This window comes from Epinephelus lanceolatus, chromosome 11 (genome assembly GCF_041903045.1).
Source record: "Epinephelus lanceolatus isolate andai-2023 chromosome 11, ASM4190304v1, whole genome shotgun sequence".
Taxonomy (NCBI): domain Eukaryota; kingdom Metazoa; phylum Chordata; class Actinopteri; order Perciformes; family Serranidae; genus Epinephelus; species Epinephelus lanceolatus.
In genome coordinates, this window is record NC_135744.1 from 45,609,303 (window position 1) to 45,630,545 (window position 21,243).

At 45.1% G+C, this 21,243-nt stretch overlaps 1 protein-coding gene across 4 annotated transcripts in view; it reads right to left on the reverse strand.

The window, feature by feature from the left end:
* The window catches only part of LOC117269406 (arf-GAP with Rho-GAP domain, ANK repeat and PH domain-containing protein 1), a 62,670-nt gene that overhangs the window by 33,660 nt on the left and 7,767 nt on the right, over positions 1 to 21,243 (reverse strand). For all 4 annotated transcript variants that reach the window (XM_078172706.1, XM_078172708.1, XM_078172705.1 and 1 more), the window contains exons 2-20: positions 21,032 to 21,111; positions 20,884 to 20,942; positions 18,520 to 19,002; positions 16,040 to 16,138; positions 14,597 to 14,792; positions 14,431 to 14,526; positions 13,961 to 14,065; positions 12,471 to 12,531; positions 12,261 to 12,381; positions 10,154 to 10,418; positions 9,529 to 9,728; positions 8,292 to 8,377; positions 7,815 to 7,997; positions 7,548 to 7,616; positions 6,161 to 6,260; positions 5,925 to 5,981; positions 5,648 to 5,774; positions 786 to 885; positions 51 to 252 (exon numbers count right to left, since the gene is read on the reverse strand). In XM_078172706.1, coding sequence (XP_078028832.1) covers positions 51 to 252; positions 786 to 885; positions 5,648 to 5,774; positions 5,925 to 5,981; positions 6,161 to 6,260; positions 7,548 to 7,616; positions 7,815 to 7,997; positions 8,292 to 8,377; positions 9,529 to 9,728; positions 10,154 to 10,418; positions 12,261 to 12,381; positions 12,471 to 12,531; positions 13,961 to 14,065; positions 14,431 to 14,526; positions 14,597 to 14,792; positions 16,040 to 16,138; positions 18,520 to 19,002; positions 20,884 to 20,942; positions 21,032 to 21,111 — 2,689 coding nt within the window. The remainder of the gene's footprint in view (positions 1 to 50; positions 253 to 785; positions 886 to 5,647; positions 5,775 to 5,924; positions 5,982 to 6,160; positions 6,261 to 7,547; positions 7,617 to 7,814; positions 7,998 to 8,291; positions 8,378 to 9,528; positions 9,729 to 10,153; positions 10,419 to 12,260; positions 12,382 to 12,470; positions 12,532 to 13,960; positions 14,066 to 14,430; positions 14,527 to 14,596; positions 14,793 to 16,039; positions 16,139 to 18,519; positions 19,003 to 20,883; positions 20,943 to 21,031; positions 21,112 to 21,243) is intronic.

Sequence of the window (21,243 nt, forward strand, 5' to 3'; positions counted from 1 at the left end):
GCAAACACATGTGTGACGTGTCATCTGTAAGAGACAATAAACACTGTTACCGTGGTGACTGAGCGCGCTCAGATCCATCTTCAGAGGCTGCTGTGTGTGTCTGTGGACGGGATGTATGCTGACTCCGTCCTCCCACAGCAACAACCAGGCATCAGAGTGAATAGAAGCTCCACCCACTTCTACGACACACACTTTACTGGCTGCAGAAGCTCCGCCCACCTCTGCATAACTCACGCCCCCTGGGAGAATCACCTAGAAACATAAACTCAGGTTATAGTGATGAGTAGTGTTGTTTCTCAAATCAAATACTTCTGTCAGTACATGTACAGCTAGTACACACACTACACAAAGTACACACACTATACTGTGTGTACTTTGTGTAGTGTGTGAATTTTGAACGTAGATTTTAATATTAACGAGTTACCGGTCGCCAAAATGGCGCCTATTTATTCAAATGGAGCTGCTCGCCTGGCCCATACACCAAAAAACTTTTCTGGATGCGTCCAACAAACACTGGACTTTCACCTATGATGCTGCCATTCACTTCCTGTATGAATGTTGAGCAAAACCATGAATTTTTTTTCTAACCTAACCAGGTGCATTTGTTGATGTCCTGACGTTGGTAGTGGCAACATTTCATGAGTTGATAACCAAAGTCTGGACATCCTAAAAGTCTAAATTTAAACTGAACCCTGAGACAGAGACGTCTGAAAGTGAGGACACTTTGTCCTCTTTTCTTCTTCTACTGTCTGACACTCTGTCCTCACAGAGGCACTCAGGTGTACCTTCAGGATGTGAACCAGGTGACTCAGCAGTGCCTCCTTGTTGTCAGCAGCACAGATCATCTGATCGCTCAGCGTCACCATCTCAAACTGATGAACCAGTCTGAGAACACAGGAAATCAAGTACAGGCAGTCAGAAAACTCAACTCAACTCAACTTTATTTATAGAGCACTTTAAAAACAACCACAGCTGAAACAAAGTGCTGTACAAAAATAAAAACATAAAACAAACAATAAAAACAATAAAACAGTAAAACAAGAGCAGAGTCTCATGCTAGGTTAAAAGCCAAGGAGTAAAAAAACAAGTACAGGAAGTAGTAAGTCAAATACAGGAGGTCAGAAATGAAGAACAGGAAATCAGAAATCGAGTACAGGAAGTCAGAGATCAAGTACAGGAAGTAGTAAGTCAAATACAGGAAGTCAGAAAACAAGTACAGGAAGTTAGAAATCAAGTTCAGGAAGCAAAGAGCATGGATACCAAGAGGCGAAGCTCTGTTGAATTTCTGCCAACAGCCACTAGGGGCGCTGCCGCCATTTTGGACTGTTGAGCTTGGACTGTTGAGCTTGGACTGTTGCGCCCAGACAACATGCAAGATGTGAAGGAGAGAGGAGAAAAGAAGTAAAAGAAAACAGTGTAGTGCAATTAACTGCAACAACTATCAGTGGAACACCCCGCACCTGGCCTTCCACCGTTTCCCGAAGGATCCCGACAGGTAAGAACTCCTGACGTGTAAGTTTTAAAGTGTTTTAATATCCATTTAATATGCCCGTTTTCGTGGGAAGATATATATATATATATACTGCTGGCTAAAGCTAAACGTAGATTCAGTAAGATTGTTATTCATGTCGGCGGCAATGACACCCGGTTACGCCAATCGGAGGTCACTAAAATTAATATTGCCTCGGTGTGTGAATATGCAAAAACGATGTCGGATTCCGTAGTTTTCTCTGGACCCCTCCCAAATCTGACCACTGATGACATGTTTAGCCGCATGTCATCACTTAATCGGTGGCTGTCCAGGTGGTGTCCAGCAAACGATGTGGGTTTCGTTAATAATTGGCAAACTTTCTGGGGAAAACCTGGTCTTATTAGGAGAGACAGCATTCATCCCACTTTGGATGGAGCTGCTCTCATTTCTAGGAACCTGGCAAACTTTATTAGTAATTTAAATCCCTGACAACCCAGAGTTGAGACCAGGACTCAGAGTCACAGTCCTATACGCCTCTCTGAGCTTCTAGTTCAGTTACCCAGCCATAGTTTTCATAGTTTTATACAAACGGTGTCTGTCCCCCGACCACCTACATTATTTAAATCTAAAATTAAACAAAGAGGAGTTGTGCATAACAACCTCATAAAAATTAAAACCTCTTCTGTGACAGAAAGACAAAACAGGAGAATTAAATGTGGACTGTTAAATATCAGGTCTCTATCGTCTAAAGCAGTGTTAGTAAACGAATTAATATCAGATAATCATATTGATTTACTCAGTCTCACAGAAACCTGGCTGTGTCAAGATGAATATGTTACTCTTAATGAGTCCACTCCTCCCAGTCATAATAATACCCACATTCCTCGAGGCAGCGGCCGAGGAGGGGGAGTTGCAGCCATTTTTAACTCTAGTCTGTTAATCAGCCCTAAACCTAAACTGGATTATAATTCATTTCAAAGCCTCGTTCTTAGTCTTTTACGTCCGACCTGGAAAACCTCGCAGCCACTTTTATTTGTTATAGTGTACCGTGCTCCTGGCCCGTATTCTGAATTTGTTTCTGAATTCTCAGAGTTTTTATCCAGTTTAGTTCTTAAATCAGATAAAGTTATTATTGTAGGTGATTTTAACATTCATGTCGACGTTGATAATGACTCCCTGGCTACCGCGTTTATCTCATTAATAGACTCCACTGGCTTCAGTCAGGGTGTACATGAACCCACTCACTGTTTTAACCATACCCTCGATCTAGTTCTGATGTAAGGAATTGAAATTGATAACCTAACAGTCTTTCCACAGAATTCCTCGCTATCGGATCATTATCTGATTACTTTTGATTTCTTTTTACTCGATTACACGCCACTCAGCAACAGTTACTATAATAGATGTTTATCAGATAGTGCTATCGCAAAATTTAAGGAAAAAATTACACTGTCATTAAATTCAATACCAAGTCCCTCAGTAACAGAGGTTTCCTGTACCGACTTTGATCATTTTGTCGATAGCGCCGTAGGCTCGCTGCGAACAACACTCGACTCTGTAGCTCCTCTTAAAAAGAAGTTAACAAAGCAAAGAAAGTTCGCTCCTTGGTATAACTCTCAAACCCGTAAGTTAAAACAAATATCGCGAAAATTTGAAAGGAATTGGCGATTGACCAAACTGGAAGAATCTCATTTAATCTGGACAGACAGTCTCAAAACTTATAAGAGGGGCCTCCGCAATGCCAGAGCAAACTATTACTCAGCATTAATAGAAGACAATAAGAACAACCCCAGGTTTCTTTTCAGCACTGTAGCCAGGCTGACTGAGAGTCAAAGCTCTATTGAGCCTTGTATTCCTTTAGCCCTTAGCAGTAATGATTTTATGAGCTTTTTTAATGACAAAATTCTAACTATTAGAGGCAAAATTCATGACCTCCTGTCCTCAGATAGTACCTATCTAACCTCAAACACAGCTGTAAGACCTAATATATATTTAGATTGCTTCTCCCCAATTTCTCTTCAAGAACTGACCGCAGTGATTTCTTCATCTAAATCATCAACGTGTCTCTTAGACCCCATCCCAACTAGGCTACTTAAGGAGGTCTTTCCTTTAGTTAACACTCATATATTAGATATGATCAATATATCCTTATTAACAGGCTATGTACCACAGTCTTTTAAGGTAGCTGTAATTAAACCTCTACTAAAAAAGCCCACCCTGGATCCAGAGGTGTTAGCCAACTATAGACCAATATCTAATCTTCCCTTTATGTCAAAGATCCTTGAGAAAGTAGTCGCAGACCAGCTGTGTGATTTTCTCCATGATAATAATTTATTTGAGGCATTTCAGTCAGGATTTAGAGTGCATCATAGCACTGAGACAGCACTAGTTAAAATTACAAATGACCTTCTGATTGCTTCAGACAAAGGACTTGTCTCTGTACTTGTTTTATTAGATCTTAGTGTGGTGTTTGACACTATTGACCATCAAATTCTACTGCAGAGACTGGATCACTTAATTGGCCTAAAAGGTTCTGCACTAAGCTGGTTTAAATCTTATTTATCTGATCGTTTTCAGTTTGTTGACGTTCATAATGAATCATCCTTACGTACCAAAGTTTGTTTTGGAGTTCCGCAAGGTTCTGTGCTCGGACCAATCCTATTTACTCTATATATGCTTCCTTTAGGTAACATCATTAGAAATCACTCTATAAATTTCCATTGTTATGCGGATGATACTCAGTTGTATTTATCTATGAAGCCAGAAGAAAGTAATCAATTAACTAAACTCCATAACTGCCTTAAAGACATAAAAACCTGGATGAGCACCAATTTCCCGATGTTAAATTCAGACAAAATTGAAGTTATTGTTCTTGGCCCCAAACAACTCAGAGACTCTTTATCTGATGACATAGTTTCTCTAGATGGCATTGCTCTGGCCTCTAACACTACCGTAAGAAACCTCGGAGTAATATTTGATCAAGATTTGTCTTTTAATTCTCATTTAAAACAAACCTCACGGACTGCATTTTTTCATCTGCGTAATATTGTGAAAATTAGGCCTATCCTGACCCGAAAAGATGCAGAAAAATTGGTCCACGCTTTTGTTACCTCAAGGCTGGATTACTGTAAGCCTTCAGCTATCAGGCTCCTCTCCTGTGGAATCATCTTCCTGTTACGGTCCGGGAGGCAGACACCGTCTCCACATTTAAGACTAGACTTAAGACTTTCCTCTTTGATAAAGCTTATAGTTAGGGCTGGCTCAGGCTTGCCCTGTACCAGCCCCTAGTTAGGCTGACTTAGGCCTAGTCTGCCAGAGGACCCCCTATAATACACCGGGTACCTTCTCTCCTTCTCTCTCTCTCTCTCTCTCTCTCTCGTATTCTATTACTGCATCTTGCTAACTCGGCCATTGTGGATGTCACTAACTCGACTTCTTCTCCGGAGCCTTTGTGCTCCACTGTCTCTCAGATGAACTCATATCACAGCGGTGCCTGGACAGCGTGACGTGTGTGGTTGTGCTGCTGCCGTGGTCCTGCCAGATGCCTCCTGCTGCTGCTGCCATCATTAGTCATTAGTCATACTTCTACTGTTATTATACACATATGACTATTGTCACACATGTATACTGCCAGATATTAACACATACTTTCAACATATTGTACCACAGTAGCCAGAACTATAACTATAATATTATTACTTTCAATAATGTTGTTGTAAGCTACTGTCATTACCTGCATCTCTCTCTCTCTGTCTCTCTCTCTCTCTGTCTCTCTCTCTGTCTCTCTCTCTCTCTGTCTCATTGTGTCATACGGATTACTGTTAATTTATTATGCTGATCTGTTCTGTACGACATCCATTGCACGTCTGTCCGTCCTGGAAGAGGGATCCCTCCTCAGTTGCTCTTCCTGAGGTTTCTACCGTTTTTTTCCCCGTTAAAGGGTTTTTTTGGGGAGTTTTTCCTGATCAGCTGTGAGGGTCATAAGGACAGAGGGATGTCGTATGCTGTAAAGCCCTGTGAGGCAAATTGTGATTTGTGATATTGGGCTTTATAAATAAAATTGAATTGAACTGAAATACAGGAAGTCAGAAATCAAGTACAGGAAGTAATAAGTCAACTAGAGGAAGTCAGAAATCAAGTACAGGAAGTAGTATCAGTAGTATTTATAATATTTACCCATCCTTGAGGAACACTGAGAGAACTTCTCGCAGGTCGAGGACGTCACATGCAGCTGAATCATTTTCTAATGAGAAGAGGAAACGATCGTCCTCCAGTTTACCATGAAGCTCCTCCTCTTCCTCACCTGCACACACAGGTATCACACACACACACACACAGTGAACAGAATGACTTCATCAGATCTACAGTGGCCTTTTGGTCTCATTTTCCTGAAGTCTGTTCATCATCATGTTTCACTCCTGCAGTCACTTTTAATCTGTGTGTTCCATCCTACCTGAGGGGGCGGAGTCAGCTCTCCTATTGGCTGACTGTGGCAGGTACGGCGGGACGTCTGAATGAAAATAAAAGTAGATAAATAAACCACCAGTGACATCACAGGGCACTGAGTCTGACATCACTGCAGCCAGGTGAGATGGTTCACCACAGGAGGTCAGCAGAGACCAGATTTACATAGAGCTGTTACCTGTGTGTGTGTGTGTGTGTATGTGTGTGCGTGTGTGCGTGTGCTACCTGTGTACTCGTTGAGGCGGAGCAGCTCAGTTTGCAGAGCCTTCCCAGCCCTCTCGGCCAGCAGGATGGGGGAGGGGCTCTGAGGGTCTGACTGACACACCTGCACACAGGTAACATCACCTGTCACACTTCTCTCAGTGATGTCACACCAGGTGTTCTCTACCTGACTGAAAACACGTTCCACATGCTAACTAAAGCTAACAATGCTAATGCTAACAGCACTAAGACACAGTAACTGGGTTTCCATCCAAATGTATCGCAAATTTTACGCAAATTTTGTGAAAATGTGCAAAAGAAAATGCGAATTTATGCACATCTTCATTCATTATTGTTTTGCGAGTATTGGGAGTCAACAGGTCGAGCAGAAGGTGCCGCTTCTCGTCAAAAATAAAAATGCAAAAGAACACCCGTAGCAGAAGAGGGCGCCGTGAGATGATGTCATTGAGAGCGTCTCATGTCCACAACTGATGTAAACAATTACCGGCACATCCATGACTACGACGAGATGGAGAGATTCCTTGGGAACTTCTTGGCCACTGCGAGAGCCCTCATTACACTCATATCAGCGTTGTCAGCGTAGCCTACATAATGCTGTGATGTCTGTGTTGGTACACCAGGCAGCGCACATGATGCAGCGGTATTCAACACGTCCAGTCTATTCAGGTAAGTTGTGAAATACACTCACTTGACACTGGAGTAATTACCTCTCTCAGTTCACACAGGTGTGTGTGTGAAGTAGAAGTAGGATTTGGGAGCCTACGTCATTGTTTATTCACTAAATCTGTTTCCATTGCCAAAAGTCGCATTTTCCTAATATTGACACGCTGACTTTTCCACCCCCTCCAAGCGTAAAAACCTTTTTGCGATATTTTGGCCTTTTTTTCTCAGTTGTTGGAAATGCAAATGAAAACAGGTGGATGGAAAGCAGACTAGAGTCACGTTGGTGCAGTCACCATGACAAGAGAAACACATCAGTTATTTCATGGATCCTGATTGGCTGCTGAGACGTGACTCTTATTGTGTCACTCCCCAAACAATGAAACACTTCAACTTCCTGTTGTAACAAAAAAAACGACCTCCTGAGGAGTCGTTCAGAAAAACATCAAATACTGAACAACAGAGACACAAACAGGAAACTGGGACTGATGTAAATATCTATATTTACATTTATCTTTTCAGGTAAACTTCATGTGTGATGTCATCTGTGTGATGTCATCTGTGTGATGTCATTAAACATGAAATAAAAACACTGAAAACATATTTACAGCCATATGTGTCAAATTATTATTATGACACCTGTGTGTGTGTGTGTGTGTGTGTGTGTGTGAGATCAATCATTAATGACTTATTATGGTTCATGAAGGACCAAAGTCTGAGACCATCAGACCTTTGCTCCGGAGCAGATCAGAGACATCGTCTCCTCCACGTCGTCTCCACATACCACCTGACGCAGCCTCTGAAACACACACACACACACACCATCATCACCATCACACACGTCCAGGTGATGTTTGTATCGACTCATCTACAGCTGATCATGTTAAACAAACATGTTACATCCTGTGTGACTGTCAGAGGTCGTACGTATCAGACTCTACCCAACCTGACATCTGTTACCACTGTAACGAGTCTACAAGTGTGAACGGAGTCAGACCTGATCCATCAGAGAGTGTGAAGAGGCCAGAGCGTGGACTCGTCTGTAGCGCCCCCTGCTGTATTTGTCCTGGATGAACCTGAACCTCTCCTCGTCAGACGACTCGGGAAGCAGCTGCTCCGCAGCCGGTACCGCTGGAGCCCACATCTGATTGGCCAGCCGGTTACCATAGGTAACAAACAGCTGGGAGGGGAACAGGTTAAAAGTCAGACATGCCACCTGTACAAGTGGCTCAGCCCCCCACACTTGTATGAGTGGTTCAGTCCCCCCCCCCACTTGTATGAGTGGCTCAGTCCCCCCCTCACCTGTACAAGTGGCTCAGTCCCCCCCCCCTTGTGTGAGTGGTTCAGTCCCCACCTCACCTGTATGAGTGGTTCACCCCCCCTCCACTTGTATGAGTGGTTTAGTCCCCCCCTCACCTGTACAAGTGGTTCAGTCCCCCCCTCACCTGTACAAGTGGTTCAGTCCCCCCCTCACCTGTATGAGTGGTTCAGTCCAGACCTTGTTGTCCATCTTCAGACTGCGTACCTTGGACAGGTTGGTGCCCAGAGCTCGATGCTGACCTGAGAACAGACCCCTTTTAGCAATATTATCATTCTGCATTAAAACTAATGTATCTGTTAGCAACATTAGCATTCTGTATTTAAACCAATACACCTGCTAGCAACATTAGCATTAAACACAGTTGTGTTGGACACCTGTCCTCAGGTAGTTCAGGTGACTGCTCATCTAAATAATCTGAGTCGTTATCTGAGTCATCATCTGAGTCGTCGTCTGAGTTGTCTGAGTCATCTGAGTCATCGTCTGAGTCATCTGAGTCATCGTCTGAGTCGTCTGAGTCATCTGAGTCATCGTCTGAGTCATCTGAGTCATCGTCTGAGTCGTCTGAGTCATCTGAGTCATCGTCTGAGTCGTCTGAGTCATCGTCTGAGTCATCTGAGTCATCGTCTGAGTCGTCTGAGTCATCTGAGTCATCGTCTGAGTCATCGTCTGAGTCTTCGTCTGAGTCGTCGTCTGAGTCATCGTCTGAGTCATCTGAGTCATCGTCTGAGTCGTCGTCTGAGTTATCTGAGTCATCATCTGAGTCGCCGTCTGAGTCATTGTCTGAGTCATCTGAGTCATTGTCTGAGTCATTGTCTGAGTCGTCTGAGTCATCGTCTGAGTCGTTGTCTGAGTCATCGTCTGAGTCATTGTCTGAGTCATTGTCTGAGTCATTGTCTGAGTCGTCTGAGTCATCTGAGTCATCGTCTGAGTCGTCTGAGTCATCTGAGTCATCGTCTGAGTCATCGTCTGAGTCGTCGTCTGAGTCGTCGTCTGAGTCATCGTCTGAGTCATCTGAGTCATCGTCTGAGTCGTCGTCTGAGTTATCTGAGTCATCATCTGAGTCGCCGTCTGAGTCATTGTCTGAGTCATCTGAGTCATTGTCTGAGTCATTGTCTGAGTCGTCTGAGTCATCGTCTGAGTCGTTGTCTGAGTCATCGTCTGAGTCATTGTCTGAGTCATTGTCTGAGTCGTCTGAGTCATCATCTGAGTCGTCATCTGAGTCATCGTCTGAGTCATCTGAGTCGTCATCTGAGTCAACGTCTGAGTCATCTGGGTCATTGTCTGAGTCGTGTGAGTCATCGTCTGAGTCGACCTGGTTTGACACCAGCAGTCATGTCCAAGTCCAGGTCCAGGTGTGTTGTACACGTGATTAGCCTTCGTTAGCTCGTACCTGCACAGGCCTGACAGATGACCAGCAGCAGGTTGACCGACGCCCACTCAGGATTGGCTGAGCCACAGTCACCGCACACCTTGTTGTCGGGGTTTTCCCAGAGACGCAGCGCCACCTGGCTGCTGGACAGAGCGCTGCGGATAGATGAAGACAGACTGTCCAACCACATGGACAGGTCCTTTGACGAATCAACAGACAGGCTGCAGGCAGGGGGCGGGGCCAAGGGGAGACAAGAGGAGACAGGGGGCGGGAAGAACACAAGAAAGAACGTTACACAGGTAGAGACAGACAGGTGGAGACAGACAGGTGGAGATGGACGGTTGTACTTGAAGCTTCTGTGGGGTGGGATGAGGGTAAAGAAGTGTTTTCCTGTAGGTCTGACCATAGAGAGACAGACAGGTGGAGACAGAGACAGAGACAGAGATACAAGGACAGGGAGACAGAGACAGACACAGACACAGACAGTGACAGACAGACAGACAGACAGAGACAGAGACAGACAGACAGAGCCAGACAGACATAGACAGATAAGGACAGACAAGAACAGAGACAGACAGACAGACAGACAGAGACACAGATAGAGACAGACAGGGACAGAGACAGGTGGAGACAGACAGGTGCATACTTGAAGCTCCTGTATGGCGTGATGAGGGTGAAGGAGTGTTTTCCTGTGGGTTTGACCGTGGCCACGTTCAGGGGGACGGAGAAGGAGGCGAGACCCAGCTGGAAGCCTTCCTTGCTGGGGTAAATCCAGAGGTCGTGACCCCACAGGGCGGCGTAGGCGCGGCTCCGCGGGTCCTTGATGGTGATTTGTCCATGGAGTTCTGGGGGGGCGGGGCTTGGCTGCCCTCGAGATGCTAGCAGAGACGTGACCCAACCTTCATGGACCTCTGAGAGACGAGAAAACCAAGAAGAATAATCAGTACAAAACAGATTCAGCCTGGAGACTGTTTGTCCCTCAACGTCCCTCGACATCTTCCTGCAGATAACCTCCGTCCTGCTCATTCAGCACGCAGCCACCATTTTTTACTGATCCTGGTACAGTTGGACGCAGCTGATGACCCGTAGCTGAACATATAAATGAGCGTACCCACAAACACCTGTTCTCATTCTGAAGTCATCAAACACTTTGTCAGTGATTTTGGAGTCAGACACCTGACCGCTGTAACGCCACCTTTAGCGGTGGTATGTGCTGCCAGGCGGTGTCAGTTGTTAACACGGTTGGATGGTGTTATGATACGCCGCCGGTTGGCTGGACGGCGCCTGTTGCACCCTGGAACCCTGGACTATGACCTTGGATGTTTTTTTTTAAACCAGGTGATTTGTTGATGTCCCCTCTCAGAATGTCACCAGGAGACACAGGACGATACCTTGGGTGTAATATGTAGACGTGAAAGTCCCCTGACAAAGCGTCCATATGTGACGAGATGAGAACACGTTGGGCTTTTCTCTGACACGTTAAAGGAGAGGTCTGGTATTTTGCACTTTGAGCTCCATTGCTGGGTTGTTTATGATAAAATAGAGTGGCTAAGACCAAAATAGTGATGATTGGTCCTTCTCAGATAATATGTCTTTCCCCAGCCTGGCTTATCACTGCTGCCTATGGCCATGTGTGAACCTGTCCTCAAACCACCCTAAACATTCGTTTCCAAAGCCATGAAACTCACCGAGTGCTCAGTGGTGTTCGCTAATATTCTGACATAAAAATCGTAGCAAACTCTGGTTTCCATCCGTGTTTTCGCTGTTCATCTCAATTGTGGAGCTATATTTTCAGCTGCCTCACACCCATGGGTAAACTTCCACTTGATCATTCGTTTGACCCTGAAGCATTATACACTCCAGCCCACTTGATGGCGATAATGCTCCTTTACGTGGGTGTCGCCAACTGGCAGGAAACCATTGCAATGTAATGGGACACAGAAAACAAGAAGGTTGGCGTTGTGTTTCAAGGCATCATACTGTGAAGGTCGTTTACAAGAGAGTAATAATGGGCAAGTTTTGTGCAGTCAGTGACTGTGGGAGAATTCCTCCGAAGAGGAGCTGTCATTGACCTCCCTTCCTCCAGGACCGCACACAGCTCTGTCGAGTCGGCACTTTCGGTGAGCTAAAAGACTACAATGACTACAGCCTTGTTGTAAACAACCCCCTTTACGTTTCCGATAATGAGGCTTCTATAGAAAACCAATAGGGTAGACAAAATGTCAAATAAATCATCACAAAAACCAAAGTTTGCTACGATTTTTATGCCAGAACATCAGCGAACACCACTGAGCACTCGGTGAGTTTCATGGCTTTGGAAACGAATGTTTAGGGTGGTTTGAGGACAGGTTCACACATGGCCATAGGCAGCAGTGATAAGCCAGGCTGGGGAAAGACAAATTCTCTGAAAATGAGCAATTGTCACTGTTTTGGTCTTAGCCACTCTATTTCATCATAAACAACCCAGAAATTGGGCTCAAAGTGCAAAATACCAGACTTCTCCTTTAAAAGGTGTTCAATAAGTAAGAATGTGCACCTGTCACACGTATGTACGTGTGACAGGTGCGTAGGTATCAGCTGAGATATCTACAGTGATATGAAGGTAAATATTACATCTCAGGTGAGACATGACCATATGATAAAACATTGCTTTTAGGTTGTTTGATGGTGTTATTATTTCTGCTGCATAGACTCAGTTTTATTTTCGGATGCAGCGTGAACGGCGGTGGTGGTGACAGCAGTGATGATCTCACCGTCATTATGAGCCATGAAGTCATAATGTTTCTTCTTGAAGTAAATGGAGAATCTGCCTTTGTCCTGTTTCTTCACATTGGTGATACTGGAGACGTGAAAGAGCAGCTCACTGAAGCGGTCCTGATCAAAGAAACAAACACACCCATCACTGACAGGAAGACAGACAGGTATGTATCCACAGACAGACAGACAGACAGACAGACACTTACTGTGCGTTTTTTCCACAGAGACATCAGCTGTCCGTCCAAAGTCACCCATAAAACACTGTGTCTGTGAGACAAAGAGAGAAGACATGTCTGTTTATCTTTGTCTCTATCTGCCTCCGTCCATCCATCTGTCCTGATGAACAGCTGTTGGTCTGGTGTCCCTCAGGGGTCAGTTCTGCATCTCCTGTTGTTTTACATTTAAATGATCACCTGACCGGTCTGATGCAGCTTCACTAACACACTGTTACTGATGGACTCAACTTAATGTCTCTGTGAATACTGCAGCACCAGAGTCTGAGGGACAGATCACTGAGGTTTGTTATTAAAGTCTTAAAATGACCCTAAATTCATCTTAAAAAGATTCTTTCAGAATCAAACCCACAGTAAAATGTACACACATGGTCTCATCTGAAAGGAAACACTGTGGTTTCTCCCAACACTCAGAATCTCTGTCAGAGCTTCTGTTACTGAGTCAGACATGTTTAATAAAAAGGTTTTTATCTGAATGTTCTCTTGAACAAAGCTGCTGCAGATGACTGGGAGGACTGGGAGAAGTGGGAGGACTGGGAGGACTGGAAGGACTGGGGGAACTGGGAGGACTGGGAGGTATGAGGTGTAAAGACAGTGGGACCAGATGACTCAGCGTCACACAGTCAGAATTGACAGTAGCAAATCAACATGTGTTTGTGAGGTAAAACAATGAAGTGAATGATTGTGAGTGAAAGAGTGATGAACACAGACACAAAGGTCTCTTCAGGATCTGACTGTGAATCAAACACAGAGGACACAGAGGACACAGAGACACAGAGGACACAGAGACACAGAGACACAGAGACACAGAGGACACAGAGGACACATCACTTCATCATGTCTCTACATGTCTCACAGTCTGTGGGACAAGAAGGCTCCAGATCTGCTCACTGACTACTTGCTGCCTACTGATTTGCTCTGTAACCTGAGAAGGGAGGCGGGCCCTCGGTGGCTGATACAGACATGTTGGCTCCTATTGGCTGAAGTGAGGTGTCAATGAAAAGGTCAGGAGGTCACCTCCATTTTGGCAGCGAGCAGTCGATATGTTTAGACAGACAGGACAGAAGACATGATGACAGAATAAGGAGACATATGAAGGGTTGAAAGGAGGCAGCAGCGGTTGGTGGATATCTGTGGATGTGATCATGTGATTGGACCAAATATTTGACAGGATTTAGATTGTCCGGACTGTTGTCAGTATGTTTTAATATTACTGATCTGTGGGTTATGATAACACTTTATAGGAGAGTAATAATTGTTTGTTTGTCTGACAGGTGTTTATTGTGGTGGTTGTATCTTGAAATGTTCCGTGTTAATGGAACCACGAGGAGCAAAGCTTTCAGATGATTTGTCGGATGGGTAAATACAGCTGCTGTTTATGTGTCATCTGATAAACCATACGAGGGCCCACAGGAGGGCTGTCGGATTAATGATAATACTTATACTGATACTGATGATGTTACCTGAAGCCCTTCCAGACATCCAACCAGCTGGCTCTAACCACGGCGCCCTGTGGAGATGAACTCCCGCTGCCGCCCTTCTTCCTGGACACTCTGATGGTCGCCGCCCTGCAGGACAAACAGCAGAATTCTGATACAGAAACACCTGTAGACTCTAAACAATCCCGGGCCTGAGTGTTGGCTGAACATAACCACATGCTTTTATTTTGAAAGAGACTGTATCAAACTGTACATTTCCTGTGAAAACAGAAGTGTATTTTGAAAACAGACAATGCATGTAACAGGCTGAAGTTGACACGGCGTCCCAGAACGTCAACAACCAACACACCCAGGGTACCTTGGACGTCATATGTGGACGTGGAAAGTCCATGACCAAACGTGGACATGTGACGAGGTCACAGTGAGGATGATGATGGTGTATGTGACTCTCTGTGTGTGTGTGTGTGTGTGTGTTTGTGTGTTTGCAGGTGTACCGCGGGGTCTTCTGTTTCACAGGCTTTGCTGATTGTCTGGGAGGATGAGGAGGAGGCGGGGCTGGTCGAGTGGGGACGATCCGATTGGTCGGGATGCTGCAGAACACAATCAGTCATGAGTCGGCAGCAGGACGCAGCAGCAGGTAGTGCAGTACTTTATACTCACCTGTTGGTGTTTGAAGATGGGTCAGAAGCAGGATCCTCACTCACTGGTCCATCAGCACCAGAGGGGGCGTGGCCAGCGCCTGTGTCTTCATCCTCATTGGATGAGTCAGTGTCAGGTTCCTCTTGACTCGCCCAGCTCGCCAATATGGTGACGTACGGGTTCTCTTCTCTGGGGGTGTGAGGAGGCTGTTTGACACCTGCAACCAGGAAAGGAGGAGAAGATGAGACTGAGGAGGAGCAGAAGGAGGAGCAGGAGAAGGTGGAGGAGGAGGAGGAGGAGGAGGAGCAGGAGGAGGAACAAGTGGTGCTTCTCAGAGTCAAGGATCCTTAAACGTCCGAATTTCCATCATTGAATCGATGGACCAATGTGACATCAAGGGTCCTTTGAAGTGTCCTTCTTTCGTCTCGTCTCTGTACTTGTTTTATTAGATCTTAGTGCGGCGTTTGACACAATTGACCATCAAATTCTACTGCAGAGACTGGATCACTTAATTGGCCTAAAAGGTTCTGCACTAAGCTGGTTTAAATCTTATTTATCTGATCGTTTTCAGTTTGTTGACGTTCATAATGAATCATCCTTAAGTACTAAAGTTTGTTTTGGAGTTCCGCAAGGTTCTGTGCTCGGACCAATCCTATTTACTCTATATATGCTTCTTTTAGGTAACATCATTAGAAATCACTCTATAAATTTCCATTGTTATGCGGATGATACTCAGTTGTATTTATCTATGAAGCCAGAAGAAAGTAATCAATTAACTAAACTCCATAATTGCCTTAAAGACATAAAAACTTGGATGAGCACCAATTTCCTGATGTTAAATTCAGACAAAACTGAAGTTATTGTTCTTGGCCCCAAACAACTCAGAGACTCTTTATTTGATGACATAGTTTCTCTAGATGGCATTGCTCTGGCCTCTAGCACTACTGTAAGAAACCTCGGAGTAATATTTGATCAAGATTTGTCTTTTAATTCTCATTCTCATTCTCCTCAGTTGCTCTTCCTGAGGTTTCTACTGTTTTTTTTCCCCGGTAAAGGGGTTTTTTTGGGGAGTTTTTCCTGATCAGCTGTGAGGGTCATAAGGACAGAGGGATGTCGTATGCTGTAAAGCCCTGTGAGGCAAATTGTGATTTGTGATATTGGGCTTTATAAATAAAATTGATTGATTGATTGATTGATTCAGAGAATTTACAAGGACATGTGTGTGTCCTCAGCCGACAGGAAGTACCCATAATTCTTTGTGCACGATTTGCCTGAATTCAAAGCAGAGCCTCTTTAGTGACTCACAACTGGGCCCACGTTAACCTGGGTCCATCATGCGTTCACTTAACGTTAGGAAGGAGTCTCACCGAGACTCTGTAGAACCCTTTTTAGGTAGGAAGAATCCCTCCTACCTAGGAAGCATCCTTGACCTTGAGAAGCTTTGAGAGTTAACCCCTTCAGTACCTTCCTCTGGTGGCTCAGCTGCTCCCTCTAGAGGAGGTAACGTGACTCCTGCATTTTGGTCTAACGCTGACATCACCAGCTGTGACAGCGCTCCCACATCTGGACACACAAACACAGACAACACATTTGTTTCCTGCTGTAAAGATTAATCGATCAGTTCTTTGATTAATCACCGATTGATCTGATCATCAGTTCATCAGTTTTTTTATTTAACAAAGAGTCAAATATTCAGATTTAATGTGAATATTTTCTGGTTTCTTTGCAACACTGAACTGAACGTCTCTGAGGACAAATCAGGACGCTGATCCATCCATCATGGAACTGATCGATCTATCATGGAACTGATCGATCCATCGTGGTAGTGATCGACAGACGAATCAATAATGAAAACAATTTTTAGTTTCAGCCTCAGTTTTGAGCCGTCAAGCTTTAATCTGCTGAAAGAGTTAAAAACTGACCTGAGAGCAGTTTCATACAATAACAGGGACGCAGACTTTGGGGGTTCGTGAAGGACTCTCAGTCTCATCCCGTCAAACATGTCGCTACGTCAGACGTCTCAGCGCCAGACTGCGACACTGCGGCAGATTGTGACGCTGCCCTCAAAGGGCCGTGATATAAAGACCGAGACAGTGCGTACAGGTCAGGTGGGAGCGGAGGTGACCGGTTGAAACAAACTCTGAACTTTCAACAAGAAGCTCGCTGTTCACTTCCTGTCAAACTAAAAGTCACTCCAGCCATTTTAATAACAACGTAGAGTGGCAGTACGTGTAGCATGCTACGCTAGTGATGACACGGTGACAACCATCGTTTTTTTAAACCAAACCATGAAGTATTTTTGTTTGTTTGTTTGTTTTTTTAACCAGTCAGGTGCTTCCATGTTTAAACATCAGGAAATCAACCTAAAAACAAAAAGTTTAACCTACAGTCAGAGTTTATTTTGAAAAAGATTGTACACAGAAACTGTCTACTTCCTGTCAATACTAAACTTCATTTTGAAATGCCACAGTGAATGTAACAAGTGCAAATTAATACGCCATCCCTGAATGTCCTGAACTGAAGCAGGACAGAGCGTCATACACTGCCTGGCCAAAAAAAAAGTCGCCACCTGGATTTAACTAAGCAAATAGGTACGAGCCTCCTATTGGATAATTACTGCATGGGCGATTATCTTTCAGCTGGCAACAAGTTATTTAACCCCAACTGGTGCAATGAGTTGCTTCTCATTTCCTAAACAACCATGTCGAAAGACACATCCCGTGGTCGTGGAAAAGATGTTAGTCTGTTTGAGAAGGGTCAAATCATTGGCATGCATCAAGCAGAGAAAACATCTAAGGAGATTGCAGAAACTACTAAAATTGGGTTAAGAACTGTCCAACGCATTATTAAAAACCGGAAGGATAGTGGGGACCCATCGTCTTCGAGGAAGAAATGTGGCCGGAAAAAAATCCTCAATGATTGTGATCGGCGATCACTTAAACGTTTGGTGAGATCAAATCGAAGAAAAACAACAGTAGAACTCAGGGCTATGTTTAATAGTGAAAGTAAGAGCATTTCCACACACACAATGCGAAGGGAACTCAAGGGATTGGGACTGAACAGCTGTGTAGCCTTAAGAAAACCACTAATCAGTGAGGCTAACCGGAAAAAAAGGCTTCAGTTTGCTAGGGAGCATAAAGATTGGACTCTGGAGCAATGGAAGAAGGTCATGTGGTCTGATGAGTCCAGATTTACCCTGTTCCAGAGTGATGGGCGCATCAGGGTAAGAAGAGAGGCAGATGAAGTGATGCACCCATCATGCCTAGTGCCTACTGTACAAGCCTGTGGGGGCAGTGTTATGATCTGGGGTTGCTGCAGTTGGTCAGGTCTAGGTTCAGCAACAGTATGTGCTCAAAGAATGAGGTCAGCTGACTACCTGAATATACTGAATGACCAGGTTATTCCATCAATGGATTTTTTCTTCCCTGATGGCACAGGCATATTCCAAGATGACAATGCCAGGATTCATCGGGCTCAAATTGTGAAAGACTGGTTCATGGAGCATGAGACATCATTTTCACACATGGATTGGCCACCACAGAGTCCAGACCTTAACCCCATTGAGAATCTTTGGGATGTGCTGGAGAAGGCTTTGCGCAGCGGTCAGACTCTACCATCATCAATGCAAGATCTTGGTGAAAAATTAATGCAACACTGGATGGAAATAAATCTTGTGACATTGCAGAAGCTTATCGAAACAATGCCACAGCGAATGCGTGCCGTAATCAAAGCTAAAGGCGGTCCAACGAAATATTAGAGTGTATGACCTTTTTTTTTGGTGGTGACTTTTTTTTTGGCCAGGCAGTGTATTTAGACGTGTTGGTCTCTGACAAAGTGACGGTATTTGGCAAGTTGAGACGAGAACATGTTGGTTCCCCCAAAATAAAACTGTTAAGGAAGAAGAAAGACAGCAGTGCCTCCGTCTGATTGGCCGACGGCTGTACCTGTGTGAGTGGCTCCAATCCTTGGCAGTGACGGGGGTCGGGGTTTACCAGCTGTGGGGGGCGGGGCTGACGGGGTGGCCATAGTCACATCGGTGCTAACAGCAGGGTTAGCCACACTGCTAACAATCCCTGCTAGCATGGGTATGTTAGCTAATGAGCTCACAATGTTGTCTAAGCTAACAGCATCAGCAGCAGGTGCAGGTGTGGCGGTGGAGGCAGAGTTTAACGGAGCAGTGGCAGCACCTGGGTTAGCCACAGTGCTAGCAGTTCCTGCTAAGCTAGGTATGTGGCTGGCGATGTTGTTAGCCACACTGTCTAAGGACGGGGGGGGTGGGGGGGCTGAGGGGGTGGGGGGGCTGCGGGCGGAGCCTCCAATGGCGGTGGCAAATCCAGCCAATGACGGGATACTGGTGGCGATGATGTCAGTGACTCCGGCCAGAGATGGGAAGACAGCGCCACAGACAGGAGGAGGAGCATCTACACCTGAGGAGGAGGACACAGTGACATCATCATCATCATCATCAATCAAACACAGCTGCAGTTCCTCTGATGTCCACTAGGAGATGATCACACTGAAAACAAACACAGGAAGTACAGTTTTTTTTCAATAAGATTCTTATTAAAGAGGGGAGACTTTCAAAGTTAATGTTACTAAATAAATAAATGTTTGATTCAGAGTCAAACAGGAAGTGGAGGTTCACTGAATTCATGTGACTTTGCCTCTCTTTAACATCACCAGTTAGACTGGTTTGACATAATCACCAGCTGCTTCACAACAACACGGACAAACTGGTTCTACTGAAAACACAACACGCTGCAACACGTCAGCACAGTCAGCATGTCACCAACACGCCACCAACACGCCACCAACACGCCTGACCTCAGATCAGTTTAGTAAACTGTCTGCCCACAGACGGTTAGACTCAGATCACTCCTCAAACATCCTCACTGTGACCTCGTCACATGTCCACGTTTGGTCATGGACTTTCCACGTCCACATATGACATCCAAGGTACCCTGGGTGTGTTGGTTGTTGACGTTCTGGGACGCCGTGTCAACTTCAGCCTGATTCAATGCATTGTCTGTTTTCAAAATACACTTCTGTTTTCACAGGAAATGTACAGTTTGATACAGTCTCTTTCAAAATAAAAGCACTACGTTAGTACAACACCACCAACTGATGTTTTTTTCCTTCAGCAACACACACGTGGTTACGTTTAGCCAACACACACACGTGGTTACGTTTAGCCGACACACACACACGTGGTTACATTTAGCCAACACACACACACATATGGTTACGTTTAGCCAACACACACACACATGTGGTTACGTTTAGCCGACACACACACACATGGTTACATTTAGCCGACACACACACACGTGGTTACGTTTAGCCAACACACACACGTGGTTATGTTTAGCCGACACACACACACGTGGTTAAATTTAGCCGACACACACACACATGTGGTTACGTTTAGCCGACACACACACGTGGTTACGTTGAGCCAACACACACACGTGGTTACGTTTAGCCAACACACACACATGGTTACGTTTAGCCAACACACACACACACATGTGGTTACGTTTAGCCAACACACACACACGTGGTTACGTTTAGCCGACACACACACATGGTTACGTTTAGCCGACACACACACGTGGTTACGTTTAGCCAACACACACGTGGTTACGTTTAGCCAACACACACACGTGGTTACGTTTAGCCAACACACACACATGGTTACGTTTAGCCAACACACACACACACATGTGGTTACGTTTAGCCAACACACACACACGTGGTTACGTTTAGCCGACACACACACATGGTTACGTTTAGCCAACACACACACATGGTTACGTTTAGCCGACACACACACATGGTTACGTTTAGCCAACACACACACACGTGGTTACGTTTAGCCGACACACACACATGGTTACGTTTAGCCAATACACACACGTGGTTACGTTTAGCCGACACACACACATGGTTACGTTTAGCCGACACACACACACGTGGTTACGTTTAGCCAACACACACGTGGTTACGTTTAGCCGACACACACACGTGGTTACGTTCAGCCGACACACACACGTGGTTACGGTTAGCCGACACACACACACACACGTGGTTACGTTTAGCCAACACACACGTGGTTACAGTTAGCCGACACACACACACACACGTGGTTACGTTTAGCCAACACACACGTGGTTACGGTTAGCCGACACACACACACACACGTGGTTACGTTCAGCCGACACACACACGTGGTTACAGTTAGCCGACACACACACGTGATTACGTTTAGCCGACACACCGTGTATGTGTGTGTGTGTGTGTGTGCATACCTGTGCTCAGGAGAACTCCATTAGAGAAAGCTGGTTGTTGATTTTCAGTGTTCTCGTCTCTGAAACACAAAAAAGTCACATTTATTCTGTGTGTGTGTGTGTGTGTGTGTGTGTGTGTGTGTGTGTCTGTGTGTGAAGGTCAGCTCACCTGTCCAGTGAGGAGGCGGAGCTCAGACTGTCCCTCATGTAACGAGCTCGAGGTTTGGGGACCGGAGGAGGAGGAGTCATCTGGAGGAGAAAGGAGAATGTCAATATGATGCATGGACGTCGGAGCCATTGTAAGTGGGTGAGACAAGTCCCGGAAATATACCGAAACCAACAGTCAGACCCTCAAACCGACTTTATGTTACTCATGTCGGT